This window comes from Corylus avellana, chromosome 1 (assembly GCF_965113065.1).
Source record: "Corylus avellana chromosome 1, dhCorAvel1.hap1.2, whole genome shotgun sequence".
Lineage (NCBI taxonomy): Eukaryota > Viridiplantae > Streptophyta > Magnoliopsida > Fagales > Betulaceae > Corylus > Corylus avellana.
Window position 1 is genome coordinate 12,756,583 of NC_142490.1, and position 26,150 is coordinate 12,782,732.

Here is a 26,150-nt window from a genome sequence, read left to right on the forward strand (position 1 = left end):
AGGTTGCAGAATATTGACATATATATTGGAAGGCCATGTTACATGGGCATGTGATAGAACCTTTCTGTTTGGTTTCACACAACTTTCTTTTTGCTGTTCATCTTTTAGAATAAAATCCTAAAAATCAGCAGGCAAACCCTTGAAATTTTTCTTCTGAAACTTCTTTGACAACTTTTCATTTACCTTTCCTATAATCGCACTATTTTTAAAGAGTTCCTTAAAGGAAACTTTAAATTTCATTGTTGGGCTAAGAACTTTGGGTAGCGAACAATGAAGAAGGGATAGCAAGAAAAAACAATGCATGGTTGAGAGGAAAGGTCCGAGTTGGATGGAGTGAGAGTGCAGAGAAGAGAATGGAATGAATTTTAAATTTTTTTTTAGCTTTTTACTTTTTCTTTTTTCTTTTTTTATACCCACGACGCTGCTTCATCTAAAATGCCAAACTTAAATGTAAACCATCCAAATAACTAGAACATATGTACCATGAATTCACTACACAGCATGCAAGCCAGATCATCGTCTGAATAAAAGAATATGATGAAAAAATTTGAAGAAATTGCAAAGAAAGGGAAAGTTTCAGAAAGATGGAAAAGAAACATCTGTGTTCATAAAGGCCCCGTTTGAGGCCATCTATTCTGTTCTACGCATTGAAGCCATCACGTGGAGATGCAACTTTTCCATCAAGTTAAAGCAGTCCACAAGTTTTCCAGCAAATTGCAACGGGACATTTCTGTGTTTAAGTTTTTAACCAACAGACAATCTAGTGACTCTACCTTTCCTCCCAGACACGCGTCCAATGGACAAGAGGCACTCTTTGTATCGAGGAATCCACACTCTAAAGGAAGATTTTCTGGTCTCGGGGAAGGCGCTTATTCTTAGTCATTTCCACACAGATCGATACCAAGGTAGCAAAATATCTTTGAGTGATAATTTAGTATGATGAATAGTAAGAAGAGAGGATCCAATATTAGAGATCTGCAAACCATTGCGATTGTCGACAGTGACACTCTTATTGCCTTGATATGGTTGTTTCTTAGTCAGGTTCTCAAGGTCAGCAGTTATATGATGATTAGCAGCACTATCAAGGTACCAAGGTTTTTCTTCTTCGTCTGCGACATGAGTATGAGCTGCCATTGCAATCAATTGGGAAGGTGGATGCCTTCCTTGATAAGCAAAGTCCATGCGATGGTAGCAATCCAACGCTTAATGACTTGATTTACCACATATCTGACAGGGAGATCTATTAATGGTAAAAAACTGAGAATTATTTGAATTGGACTTAACCTGTGCATGCTGATTCGTGTTTGACATAGTAGCTTTGTTGTTGGGCATAAATGATCTGGTATAGGCACGATTCTGAGGCACAAATTTATTCTTCTTATAGTGCTGAGGGGCCCGTGATTTTTGAGTGAAGAAGGCAACTTGGGTTGCTTCAAGTGGCACGGTCTTTTGATGGGCATCAAGCAGGTGCTCAAAATTGAGCAGCTCAGTTTGAAAATCATGAAAGGAAATTGCTGTACCTCGTGTAGCAAAACTCAATGAGGTGATAAACGAGTAGTAAGAGGAATTAAGACCTGCTACTACATATGAAATAAGATCTTCATCATCAACTGGCTTACCAACAACAGCCAATTGATCTACCCAATTCTTGGCAGTCAATAAATAATCAGAACAACTTAGATCCTTGATGCAATGTTTGCAATTATCTCGTCAAATAAGAGATACACGATTTAGATTGAGGAGCAAAGTGATTTGCAAAATGAGACCAAACTTGACATGAGGTATGTAGTCCATAAATAGTGGACAACACCTTGTCAGTTAATGTGCTATTTGACCAAACTAAAGTGAATTGGTCTTTCTTTTGCCAAATATACTCTGGATTCAATGTGAAAGTGTGGTTACCTTCTGCATCAAGAACAGGTTGAGAAGGACAACTCTCTGAGCCATCAACAATGCACAGCAAGTCGTGAGTACGAAGGATAGGCATGAGTGTAGAGGTCTAGCCTAGATAATTCGTCTCATCTAGTTTGACAAAAAGAAATGGGGTGATATTAGGAGCAACAAAGGTGGGTGTAGTGTTTGAGGGGGCCATTGTAGAAAGGATCGTGAAATGGGGTTAGCCTTTGATTGCTCTGATACCAAGTAAAAGACGAGTTGAGAATTGTTTTGGAAGACTAAATTTCATTAATTTCAAAATAGAGAGTTTATTCACATTTTATAATGCTGTACAGAGTGACATAAATGGCAAACTATATTTCATACGATTTACAATTATGGAATATAAAGAAAAGAAAGGAAAGTATGAGAGTACAAGATAAAAATCTACAGCTATACAACTATTAACAAATGGAAATAAATCTTCAACATATTGAAAAATTCTCTAGACTTGCTGTGCACGACGGAAGCTTGTGTATGCTGATTGTGCTGCATCTTTGGAATCTTCCATTCTTGCTTGATGATTTTGCTGTCAACAATTATGAGGAGACTTGCACAAATCACGTGCAAACTGTCATGGCAAAATCTTTGTATGATTTTGTTGCATCAAGGCATGATCTTCAATAGCTTGGTTAACAAATAACGCATGACCATCCTTTAATGTATTTGATAACTCCATCTTACTCCAACAATTAGATTTAAAGCCTATAACCCTGTCATAGTTGTCTTATCTGGTGGTAAAGTTATTAACATCGATCATAGAGAAAAATGAAAAATAAAACAAAAATTTCAAATTAAAAAAAAAAAGAAGAGATTAGGGGCAATATGGAAATTTTGGGATAGCATTGGTCGAATTGAAAAAATAATTGCAAGTTTAAAGGGGTGCATTGCAAAAATTGAAACATTGGAGTTTGAATTAGAAATCACCCCAAACTTTGGGGGCTTAAAGTGTACTTCTTCGTAAACCAAAACCAAAACATTAGAGGTCGAATTGGAAAGTGCCTTCTCCAAAACCAAAAAATCTTCCTTTAGAGTAGGGATTCCCCAGTATAAAGAGTGCCTCTCGTCTATTGGACGCATGTCTGGGAGGTATGGTAAAATCACTGGATTGTTTGTTGGTTAAAAACTAACATAGAAATGTCCTCTTGCAATTTGCTGGAAAAGCTGTTTGCTGGCTTTAACTTGATGGAAAAGCTGCATCTCCATGTGATGACCTCAATGCGTAGATGGCCTCAAATGGGGCCTTTGTGAACACAGATGCTTCTTTTCCTTTTTTCCGAAACTTTCTCTTTCTTTACAATTTCTTCAAATTTCCCCATAAACTTCTTCTATTCAGACGACGATTTGACTTACATGTTGTGTAATGAATTCACAGTATATGTAGTTCTTTGGATGGTTTAGATTTAAGTTTGTTATTTTAGATGAAGCGACGTTGTGGGTATAAAAAAGAAAAAAGAAAAAAAGCTAAAATTTTCTTTAAATTCATTCCATTCTCTTCTCTGCACTCTCACTCCATCCAACTCGAACCTTTCCTCTCAACCATGCATTGTTTTTTCTTGCCATCCCTTCTTCATTGTTTGCTGCCTAAAGTTCTTAGCCCAACAGTGAAATTTAAAGTTTTCTTTAAAGAACTCTTTAGAAATAGTGCGATTATAGTAGAGGCAAATGAAAAGTTGCCAAAGAAGTTTATGAAGAAAAATTTTAGGGGTTTGCTTGCTGATTTTTGGGATTTTATTCCAAAAGTTGAACAACAAAAAGAAAGTTGTATGAAACCAAACAGAAGGGTTCTATCAGATGCTCAGGTATCATGGACTTCCAATATACATGTCTTAATTCTGCAACCTTATTTGATAGTTTGAATTAATGTGATTAGTGCATGATTATATGTTTTTTGTGGATAATTATTCATTTTGCTTATTATATACTTTTAATATGTAGTTAAGCTTAGATGTGTCTTCAAATAAAGATTTGGTATCTGCCCAACAAACAAAAGGGGTAGATCCCTCACTCTTCTAGGTTGAGATGGATGAAAGATGTTGTACTTGGGAAGCGAAGTGATCACTGTTTTCGCATGGTAGTTGTTGGTGATCCACGTATCAAGCTCAGTGAAATTGGTATACTATGTCATGTTGCAGAGAGGTTGCATATTTTTAAGCGCTTGAACATGTGGAACTTTGATAAGTTGAGTGATTGTTGTAGACTATGTTTCATTGAGAAGGGAGAAATTTATGTGCGTGTGTGTTGTATCAATGTGATAATAGCTTAAAAGTGTCCATTGTCTCTATTAAAATAAACTTTATCATACTTTATGTTATACCAATTCTTGCATTTTATATTTAATTATGGAATAATGTTTAATTATTAAATGTGAGCTTAAAATGACATTATAGTGCAAGTTATTGCCTTTTGTAGGTAAAATAAAAAAAAATAAAAAAAGACAACAAAAGAGGGCATGTGCTTCTACCTTGTGGATGTACGTAGATAACTAAAAGACAAGAGAAAGATCAAAGCTAGAAGTCAAAAAGCCAAGCCAAACAAAAAGCAAAGCTAGGCTAAAATGAAAGCAAGCATAGCTGATTACAAGAAGAAGTCACGTGGAAGCCAAGAGAAGATAAAGCAAGAAAAGAAGTGGACCTTCAAGTCGCTTACATGGGGCCACAAACATGAAACAAAAGAAGAGAATTGTAAAAGAAATAAAAGAAAAGAAGGAAAAAGCCTTAGTCGGTGAGGTACTTGAAAACTAATAGAGAACCAGACCTATATGAAAATAATTCCCACACACCAACCGCATGTCAAGCAATGGCTACAACACACAAGGAAACTAAAATCAACCCATGCGCTCCTAAAATCAAATCAAGCAACGGGTAGATTATTCTAGGAAGGAAAACACTCATTCACTGTAACATCCCCAGCCCATTAAGGCTGAGTTTGCCACTTTTCTTCTTTTACAACAAAATTTTTTGTAAAGATCTATAAGGTCTATCAGAGTACTAGATTTTAAATGATACGATAAATGTATAAAACATTCTTCAAGAGATTTTATTACAAGCGAAATTAGAAATCATTAAACTTTAGTTGCGAAATATCATATTATTACAATAACTAATATGAAAAGACGTTGAAAGTTAATAATTATTCCCGCCCCCATTCCGGCCTCCTATTCCAGCGTCCTTTCTACCTGAAAACAAGAAATAAAACTGAATGAGCCCAAAGGGACCCAACAAGTAAAATCCAAAACCATAAATAGCTTTACTCTTTGTTCTCAGTTTTGAAAATCGTTTTCACAAATAAATATACATCCAGCCATAATAATATATGTATGTACGGTTGCATCTCCCATAGCATATACATACTATTACATCTAGTAATAAATCATCGTTATAAATCATCTTTATAAATTATCATCATAATACATCATTATAAATCATCATTGTAAATCATCGTTAAAATTATATTATCATTTTCTCATATTAGGGCCCATGTACGTTGTTACCCCTGTGTACGAGGGTTGCGGGTCCTTGTGACCATGGCACTGAACTGTGGCCTCAGCCATGCCTGACCGTCAATTAACTCTTTCTTGGTGCACTCAACGGTCATGTTGATGGAATACCACCTTCTGGCATAGCCTCCTTCAGTGGTTTCGCCTCCATCCGAGTATCGGTACCGAACTCCTCTCATCCTTACTTATCTTGGGGCAAAAAATACTCTCCTCCATACATGTGCCCTCATTTCATAAACATTTAACTCATTTCTTGTATTTTTCTTTGTACTTCTTTTGATGCATCTTAGGGCAACATGTAGGAGGGTTTATCATCATTCTTCTTTGTTATAATCATCATCATTTCTCAACTTTCTTTTCTCAAAATGGGAACTTTTCCAAATATAAACTTGTTGTACTTAGAAAGCGTTTAAAGAAATAGAAACTTTTTAAATAATTCTTTTAGAAATCCTTCATGCATGCAACATATCTCTATGACAGGTAAATAAAATAATCATTTACAGTTTGATATAAGAATAAATAAATAGCATGACATGAAGTAATTTTAGAAGGGGTAGTGAATTTACTTTCCTCTAGACTAAAGCTTAAAGTGGTCGGAAGGAATCTACTTGCTCCAATCTGACTAACACCACTAGCATATCTGTTGAAACTAATTTCTCAAGTCCACTATCTCTTGTGTTTTTTCTTTCTTGTAGCGCTTTGTCTTGCCATTTCTCTCTCTGCTCTGAATAAACATTCTCAGAAAGAAGAAAGACCAAGTAGAAAGTGGAAGAAGGAAGAATATGTGTAAGAGAAGGGTGATGAGTGGTGAAATTTGTGAAGGGGAAGAGCTCTATTTATAGGAAAACCAAATACTATTCTACCTTTAATTTACAATTCTACCCTCATTTTATTATTTCACCTACCCACTTAGTATATCTACCATTGACTATTCTACATTCTTATTTACAATTCTACTCTCCTTATACCAATACTATTGCACCTACGTTGACTATTCTACCTTCTATTTACAATTCTACCTTCCTTATACCAATACTGTCACACTTACCATTGACTATTCTACATTCCCTTACTATTCTATCTACCAATACAATTCTTCTTACCATTTACTATCCTATTATTTCACCAATTACCATTCTCTAATTATCACTCTCTGTAACACCATAAATTTTCCCAAAAATCATTGGTTAAAATTGATATTAAAATAACATCATCATCAAAATAATCTATTGAAATAACTTTGAAAATTCAGGGGCGCTACATTCACTGTGTATTTTCTTACCTATTTTGTAACCTCAATTATCTTGTATATATACCTGATCAATAACAATGGAAACAGCAAGGCGAAACATTCACAAAACATCTAGCATCTATAAAAACAAGGTGAATTTAGAAAATTCAAGAAAAACCTAACACAAAACAAAACCAACTCTCCTCTATATATATAGAACAAAAGCCGCAGCAAACTGCACACAATAAAAAAAAGAAGAAGAAGCGGTTGTGCTGAGAGAAGACGTAGAGGAGAAGAGAGAAAGAAAGGGCTTCATACATAGAATTTATTCAAGTTTCCATGTCTTTTTATTTATACATTATTAAGCATTTTAATATTATGAGTAGCTAAATCTCTAGCTAGGGCTAGGGGTGAAACCTAATATTTTATTATGTGTTCTTAAGACAATTGTTGTTCTTCATTGATTAATGATTGAATTTTGGGGATGCTATTTAATTTGAAAATAATTTCATGTGACAAGTTTATTTTGACTCATTTTGATTTTTGTTTATATCAAATGCTTACTTTGTTTGATTTGTTATGATTCGAAAATATATTGAGTGCTTAATTTATTGCCACATTGTTATTAAAAAAAGGGTATATATATACTCCCTGGGTTAATCGAAATGCCAAATAAATCTCCACCGTTAAATATTCTCAAATTTGTGTAACGCTCGTTAGTCTCAATCAAAACGAATCGTTTTGCCACATCAGCATAATAATTTTTTATTAATTAAATTTAAAAATTATTATTATTATTATTATTTTTGAATGGGTGGCTAGCGGTGGGGCTGCCACCCTTGGCCACCCCCAACCCCCATGGGGTGACTGGGTTGGCCTGCGGGCCAACCCAAACCACCTAGGGGTGGCCATGAGCCACCCCATAGGTGGCAACAATTTCAACAACTCTGTTGCCTTCTCCTTGGTCCTCTCTGCGCAGCCAACTTGCAAGAGCAACAGCAGCTTCTCAAAAGCTCATACTTGAAGAGCATCAACAAGAACTCCTCCCTCTTCCCTCTTTTCATTCTTGCAGAGCTTCCAAAGGATGGAGGCCAAAAACTCGATCACCAAATCCGATACGCGCAACAACTTCTTCACCAGAATCGGCACCATCAAAGCATGGTTGTACACCTTTTCTCTCCCTTTTTCTCTGCCACAGATTCCATCAAGAACACCCATTGTCTTTTCATAGATGCTTCTTTCGCTGTCGACAAGCATTTCCAGCAGCAGGGAGACCAAACCCATGTCGACAAATCTTTGTATAATTGTTTCGTTTTGGTACGAGGAATTGTTGATCATGTGGTAAATCACCATTAATGAAGCTTTTGCCGCAGTCGGGCAAATGGGTTCTTTGATTATCTTCACCAACTCTTCTATAGCGCCTTCAATCTCCGCCAATGCGTTTGCTCTGCTCTCCTCTCATCGGACGAATGAAGAAACTCTTTCAAAGCCAAAATCGCGCTGCTTCTCCCTGACAATGCCCGAACCCCCTAGGCAGGGACGGAGGAAGGGGGGGACTGGCAGGGGCCAGGCCCCCCCTCAAATGACAATTTTTTTTTTTTTAAAGGTAAAAACAATTTTTTTATGGTTAATTTTTTTTTTTTTTTTGCTAATGGGCCCCTGCCCATTAAATTTTTTCAACCATGGCCCCTGCCCATTGTCAAGGCTGGCTCCGTCCCTACCCCTGGGGGTGGCTTGCGGCCACCCTAGGGGTGGGCAAACCACCCCTTGCCCTCCCCATAGGGGTTTGGGGTGGCCATTGGTGGCATCAATTTTTTTATTTTTTATTTTTATCTTGACATGTGTCCATATACAATTTTTTTTTTTTTTAAATTTTTTTTTTTTTAATTAAAAACATTAAAATTAATATATATATATTTGGAAAAAGCGTGGCCGGAAGCCACCCCATTTGGCAAAATAGGGGTGGCCATTTTGCCTTAAGGAGGGCTAGCCACCCCCATGGCTGAAGCCACCCTTGGACATTTTGGTGGTGGTTCGGCCACCCCCAAGTTGCAAAATGGGGGTGGCCGAACCACCCCCATTTGGCCTAGGGTGGTTTCACCTACACCAGCTGGTTTGGGAGTGGCTGAACCATCCCAATGGGCCAACTTTTTCTTTTCTTTTTTTTTGTTTTTTGTTTTTTCATTGGCCTAAGGTGGTTCAGCCGAGAGAAGAAGTTGATTCGGCCTTTGAGCTCGACGTTGCTCTTGAGCTTCAAGATCACCTTCATCCCTGAGAGATCGAACTCGGTCACGCCGGTCAATTTCGCTGTCGTCTTTGAAGCATCTGCATTGTTGTTCTCCTTCAGAGAAGACGGTCACTTCACTATCGCTGTAGAGAAGCTGCCGCTCCTCTCACAGATCAACTTCCCGATTGCACTGGCATGTCCACGGACAACAGCCCAGATCAGCTGGCCTGTGGTGGCCGAAACCACCTTAGGCTAAACGGGGGTGGCCGAGCCACTCCCAACAGTCTTGGGGGGTGGTTTCGGCCACCCCTATTTTGCAACTTGGGGTGGCCAAACCACCCCCAAGGGGTGGCCTTTTCAATTTTTTTTTTTAAAATTTTAATTTAATTTAATTTTTTAATGTTTTTTATTTATAAAATTTATTTTTTTATTTCGTGTATGGACACGTGTCAAGATTTTAGGGTTGCTGATGTGAATTTTTATCAATTCTTGGACGGAAGTTTGACGGAGGTACCATCTGTCTTTATGTAAACTTGATTTACCTCTTGTGATAAAAACTAAACCCTAAGAAGCAAAAAATAAAGTTGTTAAACCACAAGAGGTAAAAAGGTATTTAACCCTTAGTTTAATTGCATTGTTTACTTTTTATTTCTCAACAACCATAGTCAAACTTGAAAGAGGTGTTCAACCAAGGGCGGATCAAATGTTCCCCCGAAATGATATATTTGTCCCCCCAAATTTAACATATTATGAGTTTTTCTATTTGTAATTTTTGTTTTCATAGCCATCTTCCCTACATCTCGTTTTCTCTTGCATTTATTTGTTTTGTTTTGTTTTGTTTTATTATTTTATTTTTTTTATAGCAAAAGTTTAAAATATGATGAAAAAATATATATATAATTTTAATTTATTTTTTGAGTGATTATTAGCCATTCGGTTTAGAATATTTATTTTTGATACCATTATTCTTAAACCATTAAGATCGTGTTTAGTTCATTATTATTGTGTGTTTGTAATGCCATGATATTAAATTTAAGACTTTCATACAAACACGTATAGAGAAATTATATATATATATATATACTGTGTCCCCAACTTATTAAAAAAAACTGGTTCAGCCTCTGTGTTCAACTACTTCCAAAAATAGAGGATGGCTACTCCAAAGGGAAAAGGCTTTTGGCTTTGGTGGGTTGTCCACCACCATCCCTCAAGCTCTCATTTCTCTGTTTTTTCCTCCTAAAAGAATAGAGACAATTTGGATATTTAAAATCAAAATATCCGCACATAATAAATAAAATAAAGTAGGGGCCGAGTGTGTTAAAAAAATGGTAATTTGAGTGTGTTTTTGCAAAATGATAGTCTAGGTCAATTGAGACACAATTCACCCATTAGAAAGAGCTTGAACTGTTCAAAGCTTGGCTTCTTGGCCATCAAAATACAGGGCAAGGACCCTCATCCTCATGGATAGGAGCTGATCTTTTATTTTACTTTTACCACCTCTAGTATAAAAGATCAGCTTTACTCAACACAATGAATACTTACTTAGTTCAACAAAAAAAACATTTATACAATTTCCATCCATTATTTACAGAAACTTACGATATTCTCTACTGGAAATTTATAATTCATAATTTACCACCTCTCGGGCTTTCTCAGAGTGCCAGATATGAAACAATTCTTGGCCTAATATAATATGCCTTCTATAATCATCAAACATATTAAATCAATAAAAAATATAGAAAAATAAAAGCAAGTATTTAGAAATAAAATAGATAAAAGAGGAGAAAATAGAAAGCCATTGATCAGATAATTGTAGTCTGTTGTTTTTTAGTCGACATCATTGTATTTTCCGAACACGGTATCATCACGTCAATGGCTCCGAATCAAATTCAACGAAAATTAAACAAAACGAAAACAAATAAAGCAAAAATATCCGAAGCAATGCATTTAAAGAAGAAAAAACCCTAGAAGAAGAACAAGCAAAAGAAAAGTGCGGGCTCAGAAGGATCCATTGGTTTCTTCTAATCATTAGGGAAAAAATTTCCCTCAGAAAATAGGTAGTTTTTCAACATCACTGCCCATAATACTCAGAAAATATTTGTAAAAACGAAACCTCGAAAGAGAGAGAGAGAGAGAGAGAGAGAGAGAGAGAGAGACAAGAGAGAAAGAAAGAGATTAGGGTTTGAGATTTGAGAGAAATGGCGTTTCAGATGGGTATATATAGAAGCGACTTTCTGAATTAGGGTTTCGTGTGTGACGCACTGCGCAGAAGGCAACTTTATGAGCTGAATTACAAAACTACCTTTGGGCTCGGGCGTGGGCTCAGTCGTGGGCTCTGATTGGAAGACCTATAGCCTAGTGATGTTTCTAGCCTTCAAAGTAGAAATATATATCCCACCTGGTATAATTGGGCAGCCCAAGAAAACAAATAAAGACTAAGGCCCGTTTGGTTTGCGGAATGAAAATTTTATTAGGAAAATAAATAGATATTACTGGGAATAGAACATGTTGGAATGAAATAATTATTCCAATTTCAAGTTTTTATTGCCTATTGGCATTTGTGATTTCTAGTCTCCAAAATGCATTGCAACTTGTTATGTGATTTGTATTTTTATAAAATTAGTCAATGCGGATTGAATTTTATAGAAATTCCTATGCTTTGCTTATGTATAAAAATAATCATTCTGATAATTTTTTAATGGAAATTAATGTCACATGGCTACTTAGATCAATACTAATAATATATTGACACATGACCTAAATTACAAATTCGTCCTAAATAAAACATTAAATAAAAATAAAAAACAAAGGTAGTGGTTGGCCACCTCTCTCCTCTCACTAATTAAATGAGAGGAGGCCACCTCATCTAAGGGCCAAGGGGTGGCTAAGGGAGGGGTAGTCGTTCTTCACACCCACGCAATGTGGGAGTGAGATACCACAATCACTTTCTCTTGGGACCCAGTGTCCCCGTTGGTGACCCGTTCAAAGTGATATAATATTGTTCGCTTTAGGCCTTAGCACACATGGCTTTTGTTATTGATCGACTTTACCCCAAAATGCCTCATATAATTTAGAAAGAGCATGCCCTATATATATAAGTATGTACACCTCATCTCTCACACCAGACAATGTGGGACGTTACAATGTAACACCCCACTCCAAGTGATATGATATTTTTCGTTTTGGGCCTCAACCAACATGGTTTTTGTTATTGGGTTTACCCCAAAAAGCATCATACCATTTGGAGAGGTGGACACTTGAAAATGCTAAGTAGCAGTTCTCTTTGATTTATTTATTTGCATGGTCGGTGAGTTGATTTTTGGTACTAAATTGACTATTTTATTTGCATAAAGAATGATATATAAATTCCGCTGTGTTAGTGATTGGTATTCATCTTAACAATCAAAATGTTTTGTATTAGTAATTTCTTATTGGGGCTGTTTGTTTGTCGGTACATGCTTTGTATATAGCATCTGTTATTCTAGAGTGTTTGCCGTAGAGTTTTGTAATCTTCGATTTGTTGTTAATAGAAGTTTCATTGTACCTTAGTCCTTCTAAATGATGCCCAGTAGACTCTTTTTAGAGTTGTTCCTGTACACACCGTCGAAGGATTAACATCCAAATTCTTAATCACGAAAATGTTTTTCATTTTTGAAGTCTCTAAGATTCTTGAATATTCAAGAATCTTAAAGAGAAGAGCTATCTAAATGGATCTTGCATGAGGGTGAACTGAACTAAAAAACTCAGGCTCATGTTTAACATTAATGGCTAAATTGGGTATAGCCCAATCGATCTCAACGTGCAAGAAACATGAATGCTCTTCCTTGGACTGCTCTACAACATCCCAAATGGACTTTTCAATTCCTAAATCCCCACGTGTGAGTTGTTGTTGGAAAGGATTCATAATTAGCAACCTTTGCTGGCTCCATCAACGCCTCCAATTCCAACCTTTGCTGCTGCTGATGATCATGCAAATTCACAGGCCTTGATGATCCTCCAATCCCCAAGAGATCAAGTGTCATTGTATTATTTCCTCCACCACTTGCCACAAGCCTCCCTGCCGAGCTTATTTCCACTGCGGTTCTTGCATGTATGAGGCTAGAAGAACTATTGCTATCATCTTTTTGCATGAAATGACTATACATGTCATTATTAGCATGAAAGAGATGAGAGATATCTTGTTGGCCTTTCTGCAAGAGCTGGTTGGTGAATCCTCCGCCGCCACCATTCATCGTCATCGGACCAACCATGTTTGATTGATCGGGCGGTTGTGGTTGGAAGTGCTCATATGAGGGCTGATGAATGCCACCTGGACCGACCATGCTACTAACAAAGCTCTTTTGCATCATTGGAGAGTTTATGGTATTGCTTGCTGTGGCGCCCATTTGTGCAGCTTTTTGTAACAAGGCTGTTGCTGACATGTGAGCAGATCCGGATACTTGGCAGCCATTTTTGCTGTCTTGGAGGTAATTGAAGGAAGAGGAGCCGTTGGATGAACTGAGCTGAAGGCTTGAAGAAGAGGAGGTCCTTGGACCGCCAAAGAGAGTGCCTGAGCTGGTTGAGAACATGCCACCTGCCATGTTCATGGACTTAAATGTCATTGGGATATTATTTGCTTCTTGATGAGAGAGGGATTTGAGGGGATTCTTGGGGTCTAAATTGTCAATTTCTGATGTTCCAATGGATGTGTTGGTGGTGGTGTTCATGGGCAGAGATGATGACATAATAAGCTGATCGGACATTTGTGTCTGTAATAAGCTGCTTGATCCAATGTTGTTCATTAGTGCTCCCTGGTTTACTTTGTTGTTTTCCTCTGTTAATGCATCACAAAAGGCCCTGTGGGTGATAAAGCTATCTCTCCTGCACACAATATTTGAAGAAGTGGAATATTGCATTAGGTTTTTGTTGTTAGTTTAAAAACCTTTATTTGAATAAAAAGTAGAAATAAATGACGAGTAAATAATATGTAAGAGAAATAGCAGAAACCGAGCGAGAAAAACTAATGAAACATTTGGCCTACATCTTGTATTATGAACAAGTAAACTTAGACTTAATAAGGAAGGGAATAACACCTACAAAGGGACGAAACTGGGGGTGGCCGGTGTAGGCCATGGTTCTCACCAACACAAGAAAAAAAAAATTTTGAGGGAATTTTTTTTTTCTTTGCTTTTGCTTATTGGCACCTACCCACTAAATTTTTTGGCCCTTGGCCCCTACCCATACCAAAGTCTGGCCCTGTCTCTACTACAAAATATAATATTCTAACACAGTGGACATGATTTTTGTATGAGAAATTCAAAACTTGAAGCAGTACAAAATTAAAGTATGGGAGGGGGGAGACCTCATGAAAAGAAGCACCATAAAGGGTATGTAAAAGGTCCATCAATTTGTCGGCCATTTCTACATATTTCCTTTATTTGGGAACCTAAATTACATAAAACTATGATAATTTAACCTAAGTAAAAACAACCTATGTACGGTGACAATGAATCTTGTACAATTGTTTTTATTTTTATTTTTTTCAACAAGAGCTGCTGATAAATCTATATGTGTTTTTTCATGCACATGCAGCATATGTTCAATGTATGCTCTTCATGAAAACATTAATGGATGTGAACCTGGAAAAGATGGTTCCACAATCACATTTGTATTCTCTAGTGCCGCAGCTCTTTTGATGAGCCTTCCAATCCGATTGCACGGCATATTTCTTTGAGCACTTGTCACATTTCCATTTCTTTTCTCCATGTTTCCTGCTGTAGTGTTTTTTGATGCCTGTAAGGTCTCCTAATGCACGAGCCGCGTTGTGGTGAACACATGAAGGCTCAGGGCATATGTAGACCCGTTTTCTAACCTCAGTGCTCGATCTTTGCTTGAGCTTCCATGGAAGATTATGGCCTCTTCTGTGCAGCTGAAGGTTTTGGTCCCTCTGGAACCCTTTGTTGCAAATCTCACACACAAATCTGTTTCTTGCCATTAGTGTTGTTGGCGATAGAGCAATTACTTCAGCTTTCGGATCTAATCAATAAAAAATACTTAATTATTAGCATACCCTTCATGTCGTGTTCATCCAAAGAACATGAAATATTTGAAATATTCACTTAAAATAAGAAAAGTGTGTTTTCAAAATTAACCATGCATATATATATATATATATATATATATATATATATATATATATATATATATATATGTACAGTTGGAAACAAAAAGAGACTAATAAAAAGCGCAATCAAGCAAACAGTTGGCAACAATTATTGTAAACTCAAGGCAATAATTGAACTTTTATCATAACAATGATTCTTTTCAGAAAAAAACAATCAGCTTTAGTATTTTTGAAAGCTAACCTCATAAAGAAAAGAAAAAAATTTTGTACTCTTGAGCTGAATATTCAAATACAGCTTGACTAATTGTATGCTTAATTATACTTAAACATGTAAAATTTGGAATTAAATTAAACTGCATCTATGTTTAATCACTTGACTTGTATGAGTTTCAATTTCAGTACTAATTAACATCAGTAGTCAGGACGAAGCCCCGGATACTACGGTTATATAAAATAAAAAAAAATAAAAAAAAATAAAAAAATAAAAAAACTAGCATCAGCAAAACTATTTTCAATTCATGAACTTAGAAGTTCAATCTAGGAAACTAGATGTTTAGCATAGAAAACATGAATAAGGTTGTTGGGGTGGTTGAATTTGCCTGGAGTTCCTGGAAGATTCCTTTTCTTCTTAACAGCAGGTTGCTGTTGGGAGGAAGAGCTATTGCTGTTAGGGGCACCAGGAGCTGCTGAGCTTGAGCCATGGAGGTTGTGTGGTAGCTGTTGTTGCTGCTTTTCTTGATGAACTTCTTCCCCAGTATTTCCTGAAGAGAAGCTTCCTTCATCACCTGTAATATTTGACATTTGAAAGAGAAAAGATTGATATAGCTAGAAGTTACAGATTGTTTTCTTTTTGTTTTTTCCCCTTTCCAAACTCTTCTAATTGTTTCTTTCTTCCTTATTTCCAGTTGTTGGCGCTCTCATCACTAAAAGAAAAGGCTTGTTTTTTGGTGAACACACAATCAGGAGTTTGCTTTCATAAGAGGAAGACAAAAACCAGGCAATTCTCCTTCCTTTCGGGTGAAGAAGAGAACTATTGCTGCCATAAAGCTAACATTGAAACCTGGTCTTCTTTGGCCTTATATAAATATATATATATAGTAAGAGACAGTCGCCTGGCAAATGCCCCTAACTTGAGGGTTATTAATATAATATAACATACCCATTTCACTTCACCTTTTCTTTATTTATTTCTTAATTTTTGTCAATTTCTTAGCTAATTAGTGTTCTGCAAGAGAGGTGTGATTATCTGTTGCTAAGTCAAAGTGTAAGCAAATTGAAGGATGTAAACTTTTTTCATAGATCTTATATATTGTTATATTTCTCAAGTTACTTCATAGTGTACTAATTTCGAGCAGGATCCTCCACTTTGATGTTATTTTTTACTGAAGGTTAAACTTTCGAAGAGAGCCAAAGAAAAATATATTTATGAAATTTATATTTCCTTACTACAACAATGGCTTGAACCTTGTGTCTCCACACCATTATATGGGAATAAATTATGAAATGAAAAGGATAGAGCTAATGTAAAGTCAAAGAGTTAACTTGGCAATAATGAGGAATTACTTTTAAAAACTATATCAACTCCTTAGTACCCCCTCCCCTTTCCTTTTGTGGACATGTCAAAAAAAAAAAAAAAAAAAAAACTTCCTTAGTAGGTTGAATATTGATTGCAGTTTGATGCTGCATGCTTTGTCCAATCCATGGCCTCAAAAAAATGTTGTTTATAATATAATGATCTTAGAGAAATCATAAAAAAAAAAAAACACATATTTAAATAGAATAGTAAAAGTGGATCCTTAGTTTGCTGAGCCGAATGTATGTGATTTGAAAAAGTTGATAACTGAAATAGAAATGTGATTTTTTTAAACTAAAATAGAGAATAAGTTTAGGGAGCTGGGTGAAAATGCTCTTAATAGCTGCGCCAAATTAAATAACTATTACTTTAACCATCACCAACACAAGTAATTTTAGGATTAGTGCTTTATTGACAAAAAATAAAATTAATGCCTCACTTTTTTTTCGAGTAATTTCTTTTGTCCAATTATCAGAATTCGATTCACAATGTCTGTTTTAATGGCTGCAATTTACCATTAGCTAGGTGTCTTTCTTGAGTAAAGTCTAAACAGTCTCCTTAAATACTCTTTATATTCACGTGTATGATGTATCTATTCATGTCAACCTTGGGGACTAAATAAAAGTTAGGATTAACTTATATTTGTAACTTTTTGTTATTAATGTTACATATATAATTCAATGACATGTATTAATTAATCCAATGGCAGGTTTCTCAAAATAATTTAACAAAAGATTATTGAGCGTTGTAATATAAGATGAAATAATTCTTAAGCTTAATTTGATCATCTTAATATTTGAACAGCCTGAAGGATAATGGGAAGAGCAAGTCCTCCAATGGTACATTTCCTAGATTTGATAATCATTTTAACACAACTGTTTGAAAATTATTTCAACTTTTATCCTTCTTTGATAATATTTGAAGACTTAATTATAATTAATGATTAACATGGTAAATGCCAGGGACTCACACGTTAATTAGTTTGTATAGAATTTGTAATAAAAACTGTAATACCCATAACATTATTCTTTGCTTTTTTGGAACTACGTGTTATTTATCACCGCGCATGTAGACTAATACCTTAGCTAGTGTAATTAAATTAAACTCAGATTAATTCCAACCCGGCCACTAAAATTCAATAAGAAAACTGTTTTTAGACAATTCAGAGAAGCTTATCCTGAAACTACACTTGGCTGTTATCTACCAAACGTTTGCCGAACCATATTGTCTTATTTGATCCAAACGATGAAACTGAACCAAACATGTCGATTTCGTTAGCTAAAATAAATTTTGAAATTAGAAAAAGACAAGACTACTTCCTGAATAACGACATCAACTAAGCACATAGTTGTTGTGAGGAAATGCTCTCTCTCTCTCTCTCTCTCTCTCTCTCTCTATATATATATATATATATATATATATATAAACATATCTATTTTCTTTTGTGTCCAGCAAATTAAGCTGCTGCCTCTATCTAGCATAATACATACATAAATGACATGTGACCCGAGCTCGTCAATGCTGATCACCTTATAATTGTCGAAGAATTCTTATTTGTGGGAAACTATGTATGCAATGGTAATTAAGTGAACATGATTTGTAGAGGATACATAGGAGTTGGTAAAAGACAACCGACAACTGAGGAGGTACAATCTGTATTAATTATGGCGATATGAAACAAAGGAAATACCTATGTTGATTAATTAAATCAATAAGAGTCTATTAGTTTAAACTTTTGAGATAAATAATGATTTAATATAGTATAAGAGAAAATGTCATGAGTTCGAATATTATATCCGTCATTTACTTTTTATTTCAATTAAATATTTCACTTGTCGGAAGAATTTGAACCAAAACTAAGTTGAGTTGAAATGAATTCTTTACCAGAAAAGAATTACTTTTACGAAAGCAGATCCGATCCATAACTTCAATTCAAGCAGTTTATGTACTTGTAGACCATTTGACCTATCCTCTTATTTATTTATTTCTATTTTAATAAATAATTTACATTAATGGAGTTTCCTCAAACCAATGAAACAACAAGCAGCTATGAGCTAGCTAGCCCGGCCATAAAATGGGAAACAACAAGGTGACAAAAGCTAGAATATATACATGAAGCTAAGTTCTAAAATTCCAGTCAAAATAATTCTCAGAACCATTTATTTTCATTTAGATCCCTCTTTTTCATAAAAAAAAAAAAAACCTAATCACAGCTTAGTAATTATCGATGAAGATCGATATATTTGATGAAGCTAACATCGGCACAACCACAAAAAGACAGAAATATTACGACTTCATACATATTTATACAAATTTATTTTGTACATATTATGATGAAAACCAAATATTATATAAGACGTCCAAAGTAGCATTTTTATGCTGCTAATTCATAATTGAGATTAATCCAGTTGCTAATTGACATAAGCAAAGCAATCGCATGGATAAAACCAATGGAAAAGACAGCCATGACTTATATTCCTTCTATAAACATATTTTTATAACTATATATATAAATATTTCTTTTATATATACATATGTACGAAAAGAGATGTGAATGGGTAGACAAAACAAACGGATAATCTATTGTTTCTGATAAAGACATGATGTTTTGATAATGATAAGAAATAGAGGGCAGATATTTTAGCATGTATATATATTATATATCTCGTCAATTTGATGTCACTTTTGCGTACATCATTTTCTGTAAATTATTCCATGTTTGAGTAATTAATGATCAAGTATCTTTCAATATGGTCTCCATAGTCAAACTGTTTATAAATAAAGATCAGCGGTTAGGGACGGAGGCAGTAATTGGTATGGCTAGAGGCCTAGGGCAAAAAATCTTAATGGGTAGGGGCCAATAGGTAAAAAAAAAAAAAAATTTACCTTAATTTTTTTTTTTTCCCTTCTGTTGGGGGGTGTCATGGCTTATACCGGCCCCCCTATTCCTCCGTCCCTGATAACAAGCGGCTGGAGTATTAGACTGTCAACCATGTAAGCTTACAATGCCTAATTTCTAAGCTCCACATTTGCTATTAAGAATGTGTTTGCAACTGCGCTTTCGCTAATAAAAAATGTGATTTTAAATCAAATTATAGAAAATGTATTGTTTGAAAGTGCGTTTTTAAAAAATTGTGATTTGAAAACGTAAAAAATCGCATTCAAGAGGGTGCATTTTGAAGATGACATGATTTTACAGGTTAAACTGACTATTTTATCAAACGCTTAACTGCGTTTTTAAAAATTGTATTTTCAAATCACACGTTTTTAAATTGCACATTTTGAAATTGTAAACCAAAATGAACCCTAAGTAAAAGTTGGTTATAAAATTAAATGTATGGTAACTCGATTAGATATAATCCTAGCCTCTTAATATCCTAGCTAAAACGATAAAGCAAGCATAATCCTCTTAAGAAAATAAGTGTTAGAATCCTAAAAGTTAAGGGTTTAACCAAATCAGTATTCAACCGTCCTAAAACATATGGATCAATTGATCGATAAGTGTAGGCCCTTAACACAGTAACATTAAAACTTTAATAGTTAAATTTCTATTGAGCTTTTGTGGTAATATTTGGCTTCTACTTAAGATCAAATTTAGCTTAGCTTTTCACTTGCAGAAAAGAACCTTTTTAGTACAGATCTAAACAGTAGTTCGCGACTTTTCCATTTCTCCTACTCAAAAGCAGAAAAGGCATATAACTTTCCAGGCCCCGACTGGATCCTATTAAAATAAAATCAGTTTGGGGTTTAGAAAAAAAAAAGAGAGTAATTAAAGGAAGCAATGAATTTTTCTTTACTGTTTTTCCCTTTTTGTTTTTCTAAGATCTTTTCCGTAATGTTTAGACTCTGTCCCCTTAACCCCATCAAGCAAATCTTTTAGAATCCAAGAGACTTTTGACTCAAAAATCAATAGTATTTAGCTCTAGATTATTTTTAATTAACATCACCATCAATGTCACCTCATGGGGTGGTGTTTATCATGCTTGTGAGGAAAGTTTGCAGCATCAATGACTCAGATTTGAGGCCTGCAGTGCTGGCTATATGATTATATCCATCTTCCAATGTCATTTGCTTGCACAATCAAGAATGAAAGTAAAAATATAACACTTAAAAAAGAATTACTTCTGTGTTACTTGTAATCTTACAGAACTCCACATATTTTCACTGTATAAATCTTCTAAAGTTATCTCTAAAGTCGCAGCCTTTTGATTCTTATCTGCTGCATAAGTCATTGACAGCTTCTCCAACTCCCACCCATCACTATTGTGGGAAAGGAAATATTGAAGTGAAAGAAGATAAGTAACATGTTAAGCTCAGCTCTGAATTCTCTCCCAGTTTGGCAGATCTAGAGTTAGACACTTAATTTAGTCATGTAAAGAGTCATCTCCATGTGAAAGAAACAAGAGATTTTCTCCATCAAATTAAGACCCTTGATCAAGAATAAATCTAGGTTTCCTTGTTAGGTTGATTTATATTTCCTTACTAGCTAGTAGCTTATCTTGTTTGGTACACCTTGCCTTTTTAACCGCGCTTTAGTTTCTTTATAAATACAACATCATGTAATACAATCATATTCAATTCAATATAATAATAATGTAGCCCTAAGGCCACTTAGATGAGGTGGACGTAGGCCTCCAAACCACCCGAATCTCTTAATTTTACTTCTTCTCTTGCTTCAACTATTATTTTCTTATTTTATATTTTCCATAAACTTCTATATGGTATCATTGCCACCGCTTTCCTAGTATCTCTAATAATCTCCTTTCGCTGTCCATGCCAAGTTTTATCACTTAAGCGTTTCCTTGGTGTTTCTTACTATGAAATTAGCATACGAAATGCTTTGTTGGGGCTAGCTTTGTAGTTGATGGAAAGTAGGAGCCGTCCACGCGCCTCTTGTAGTCTTTGATGAGACTCCACGCGCTGCAATGTATCTCTTCCTGCCGCCTCCAAGCTCTTCCTGAGCCTTCATTGCAGCCGATTCTGGAGAACTAATCTCACAATCAAGTTTACAAGGTATAGATCTATCAATTTTGTGAAAATCTCGACAACAGAGGTGAAAAACTCTATGCAGGTGTATATCACACAATATGCCAAATTAAGAGATAGCAATCTATAAACAATCAATCATCAAAATAATCAAAACAGTAAATCAATCAGACACAATTATTTTGGTGACGAAGATGAAACCTTTTAAAAATTGTTCTAAAAGTAAAATCTCTCCAGGGTATCTAAACCCAGAAAATTACTATAAGAAAATATTTCAAGATTATAGACACGGGGAACACTTACAACCCTATGCAAGTCCTTAGCTTTGTAAGATCGACAAGCCTTCAACTTGTCTCCTTACTCACAATGTAATTCTCCTTTATCGAACCCTTCCGATAGACTTCTCAATGAAACACACAATTCAAACTAATAAATACTCTAAGAGGGGCAATTTAGCTCACAACATGAACTCTCTCTTAGCATAGCCTCTCACGAACTCTTTGGTGGAAATTCGTGCCTATACAGATATGTAGAGATCTATATATAAAGCCTAAAAACCCTTAGTTTAGTTAAAACATAATTACATTGTAAAATAGACCTAGAAGCTACGAGCCGTCCGAACGGGGCTAGGGCAACATCACTTCATAGTGTCTCTTGGTCCGGCGCGTCCGGATGGCTTGCAAATGAGACTCTCGGGTTTTATTGTTCATCTATCTTGTCCGGACTCCATGCATACAGGCTTGCAAACGAAGCTCTCGGGTTGAAGAAACACTTTGCGGCATTGATGTTCGTCCGGACGGCTATGCATCTCGTCTGTACGCCCATGAATTTTTTGGCACTTTGAACGCCATTTTGATCACCGAATTTTAGCCAACAAATAAAACTTACAAAAGGCATCCTCATGCGCCCTCACACACCACCATGCATCCCAGTCAGTTCGTCTATGTGTCTCATGCATTGCTACCAAATATGATTTTGGCCAAACAACTACCAAAATCAGTTTGTCTAGCCACTGATCGGTGGATTTGTTTGGTTTCTGTTTGACGCACGGGCCTCCAAGTGCTGTCCAACAACACAAATAGTTCCTCATGGGCCAGACATGCTAACAATTTCTCTTGCGGGTCTTTTTGATGCACTAACATATGCCACTCAACATGATGTGTGTTCATTGGACTTGGTTTATTTGATATGATCCTATGATTCAGCCCACCCTTAGGCCTGTGTAGGGTTGTCAATGTTTTATATGACATACGAACCTAATATGAACCCAATATGAAATTAGTAGGTTAGAATTTTGTATAATTGGATTCAGCTCAATTCGGGTGGATTCAAATTAACTAGTTTAATAGATGACTCAATTCCGGGTCAACTCGCTTAACTCATGAGTGACCTGTATAACCCGTTTAAATTAAATATATTGTTACAATAAAAAAAAACCCCAAAAGGATAACATTCACATATTGTCATTGTATATAGGGTTTAGGCACATACACACACATATTGTCATTGTATATAGGGTTTAGGCGCGAGCACACACACACACACATATATTGTCATTGTAAATAGGGTATATGTAGTGCCCCAGAATTTTCAAAGCTATTTAAATAGATTATTTTGATAATGATGTTATTTTAATATCCATTGTAGCTAAGGATTTTAATTCTTGGGAAATTTATGGTGTTACAGAGAGTGGTAATTAAAGAATGGTAATTGGTGAAATAATAGGATAGTAAATGGGAGGAAGAATTGTATGGGTAGTCAATGGTAGGTATAAGGAGGGTTGAATTTTGAATAAGAAGGTATAATAGTCAATGGTAGGTATAAGGAGGGTAGAATTTTGAATAAGAAGGTAAAATAATCAATGGTAAGTATAAGGATGGTAGAATTTTAAATAAGAATGTAGAATAGTCAATTGTAGGTATACTAAGTGGGTAGGTGGAATAGTAAAATGAGGGTATAATTGTAAATTGAAGGTAGAATAGTATTTGATTTTCTCCTATAAATAGAGCTCTTCTCTTTCACAATTTCACTACTCCTATCCCATCTCTTGCACATATTCTTCCTTCTTCCGCTTTTTACTCGTTCTTTCTTCTTTCTAAGAGTGTTTACTCAGAACAGAGAGAGAAAGGGCGAGACCAAGCGCTACAAGAAAGAAAGAACACAAGAGATAGCGGACTTTAGAAATTAGTTTCAAAAGATATACTAGTGGTGTTAGTCATATTGGAGCAACTAGATTCTTTCATACCACTTTTAGCTTCAGTCTAGAGGTAAGTAAATTCACTATCCCTTCTAAAGTTACTTCATGTCATGCTATTTATTCATTCTTGTATCAAACTGTAAATTATTATTTTATTTACGTATTATGAAGTTATGTTGCATGCATGAAAGATTTCTAAATGAATTATCTAGAAAGTTTCTATTTCTTTAAATGCTTTCTAAGTACAACAAGTTTATATTTGAAAAGGTTTCGATTTTTTAGAAAAGAAAGTTGAGAAATGATGATGATTATAAGAAAGAAAAATGATGATAAACCCTTCTACATGTTGCTCTAAGATGCATTAAAAGAAGTACAAAGAAAAGTACAAGAGATGAGATAAATGTTTATGAAATGAGGGCACATGTATGGAGGAGAGTATTTTTGGCCCCAAGATAAGTAAGAATGAGAAGAGTTCGGTACCGATACTTGGATGGAGGCGAAACCACTGAAGGAGGCTATGCCAGAAGGTGGTATTCCATCAACAGACCGTTGAGTGCACCAAGAGAAAGAGTTAATTGACGGTCGGGCATGGCTGAGGCCTCAGTTCAGTGCCATGGTCATAGGACCCGCAACCCTTGTACACAGGGGTAATAGTGTACATGGGCCCTATTATAAGAAAATGATACTATAATTTCAACGATGATATGCTATGATGATTTACAAAGATTATTTATAATGATGCATTATGATGATGATTTATAAATATGATTTACAACGATGATCTATTACTAGATGTAATAGTATGTATATGTTACGGGAGATGCAACCGTACATACATATATTATTATGGCTAGAAGTATATTTATTTGCGAAAATGATTTTCAAAACTGAGAACAAGGAGTAAAACTATTTATGGTTGTGGATTTTACTTACTGAGCCCCTTTGGGCTTATTCAGTTTTATTTCTTGTTTTCAGGTAGAAAGGATGCTGGAATAGGAGGCCGGAATGGGGACGGGAATTATTATTAATTTTCAAAGTCTTTTCATATCAGTAATTGTAATAATATTCCGCACTAAAGTTTAATGATTTCTAATTTCACTTGTAATAAAATCTCTTGAATAATGTTTTATACATTTATCGTATCCTTTAAATTCAAGTACTCTGGTAGACCTTATAGATCTTTGCAAAAATTTTTGTTGTGAAAGAAGAAAAGTAGCAAACTCGGCCTTAACGAGCTGGAGATGTTACAGTATAGGCGCCCGCCGCACGCGCGCGCGAGCGCACACACACACACACACATATATATATATATATGTGTGTGTGTGTGTGTATTGTCATTGGTATGGTAAAGTCAATATATATATATATATATATATATATATATATATATTGTATTTAAATTCATGTACAGGTTGAACATGTCGTATTTAGGTCAACCCAACAAGACTTATCTGTTAAATTGGTTATGCGGGTCGAATTGTGTTAAGTCAACCTAACATGACCTGTTTATTAAATGGGTTATACATATCATGTCATGTCATTCGCTTATTTAAATAGGTTGTGTCAAGGTTTAGGGGTTGCCGGGTTGGACACATTTAACTAAATGAGTCGTGTTTGGGTTGAAACGTATTGGGTTGACCCGACACACCAACACAACTTGTCAGTCCAAGTCGACCCACTCATTGGCCCTTTGGGCCTTTGGTAACCTAAGGGCGCTTACCAGTGGTGGACATGGGTGCGTTTGGGATTGCGATTTCGCAAGAATAATTTGTATTTTTAAAAGATGGGAAATGCTAGGTGTTCTTCTAGTGTTATCCTGGTGTCCTTCCAATTGTAATGTGGCTTTTAAAATCACCAATAAATTAAAAGTCAATAATGATAGTCTCAAATTTAATGATAATTTTAAAAGCCACATCACAGTTGGGAGGACACCAGAAGAATACTAGAAGAACACCTAGCATTTCTCTTCAAAGATATCGCAGAACGTAAGGCATTTGTCATTGCGATTTAAAAAACAATTAATCTAAAATAGGAAAAAAATCTACGATTTCTATAAGCAAGTTAAGGGGTGCTTATTTGAAAATGTGCGAATTTAAAATAAAATCATGATTTCGCATAACAAATATTTGATAAAAAAAATACTGTTTAACATGTTTTATTAAATGCCTTCACGATTTTAAAAAGTAGTAATTTCAAAAACGCAATTTTTAAAATCGCATTTATTGAAACCGCAATCCCAAACAAACCCATCGTCACATAGACCTCTACGGCCGGACCACCCTTAATCTCGTGGTTCTTCCTCTTTTGCTTTTGCTTATTTTTTTTCTTCTTATTTTATATTTTACATAAACTTCTGCTGAGACAACTTTAGTCACAACAATGAACAGTAAAGTTCAAAT

The 26,150-nt window shown here is 35.3% G+C and overlaps 1 protein-coding gene and 2 non-coding genes across 3 annotated transcripts; all 3 read right to left on the reverse strand.

Annotated features, from left to right (window-relative positions):
* Positions 1 to 10,688: 10,688 nt before the first annotated feature.
* Positions 10,689 to 10,767, reverse strand: LOC132173183 (small nucleolar RNA Z155). Its single transcript, XR_009439276.1, has one exon. It is a non-coding gene; the product is annotated as a small nucleolar RNA Z155 (small nucleolar RNA).
* Positions 10,768 to 10,883: 116 nt separating this feature from the next.
* Positions 10,884 to 10,976, reverse strand: LOC132173179 (small nucleolar RNA R41). The gene has a single exon (XR_009439272.1). It is a non-coding gene; the product is annotated as a small nucleolar RNA R41 (small nucleolar RNA).
* A 1,646-nt stretch (positions 10,977 to 12,622) lies between these two features.
* LOC132171740 (protein indeterminate-domain 7) lies at positions 12,623 to 16,053 on the reverse strand. Its single transcript, XM_059583131.2, has 3 exons — positions 15,595 to 16,053; positions 14,511 to 14,907; positions 12,623 to 13,752 (listed from the first exon to the last, which is right to left on the reverse strand). The coding sequence occupies exons 1-3, from the start codon at positions 15,794 to 15,796 to the stop codon at positions 12,750 to 12,752; spliced, it is 1,602 nt and encodes a 533-aa protein (XP_059439114.2). The 5' UTR covers positions 15,797 to 16,053; the 3' UTR covers positions 12,623 to 12,749.
* Positions 16,054 to 26,150: the final 10,097 nt, after the last annotated feature.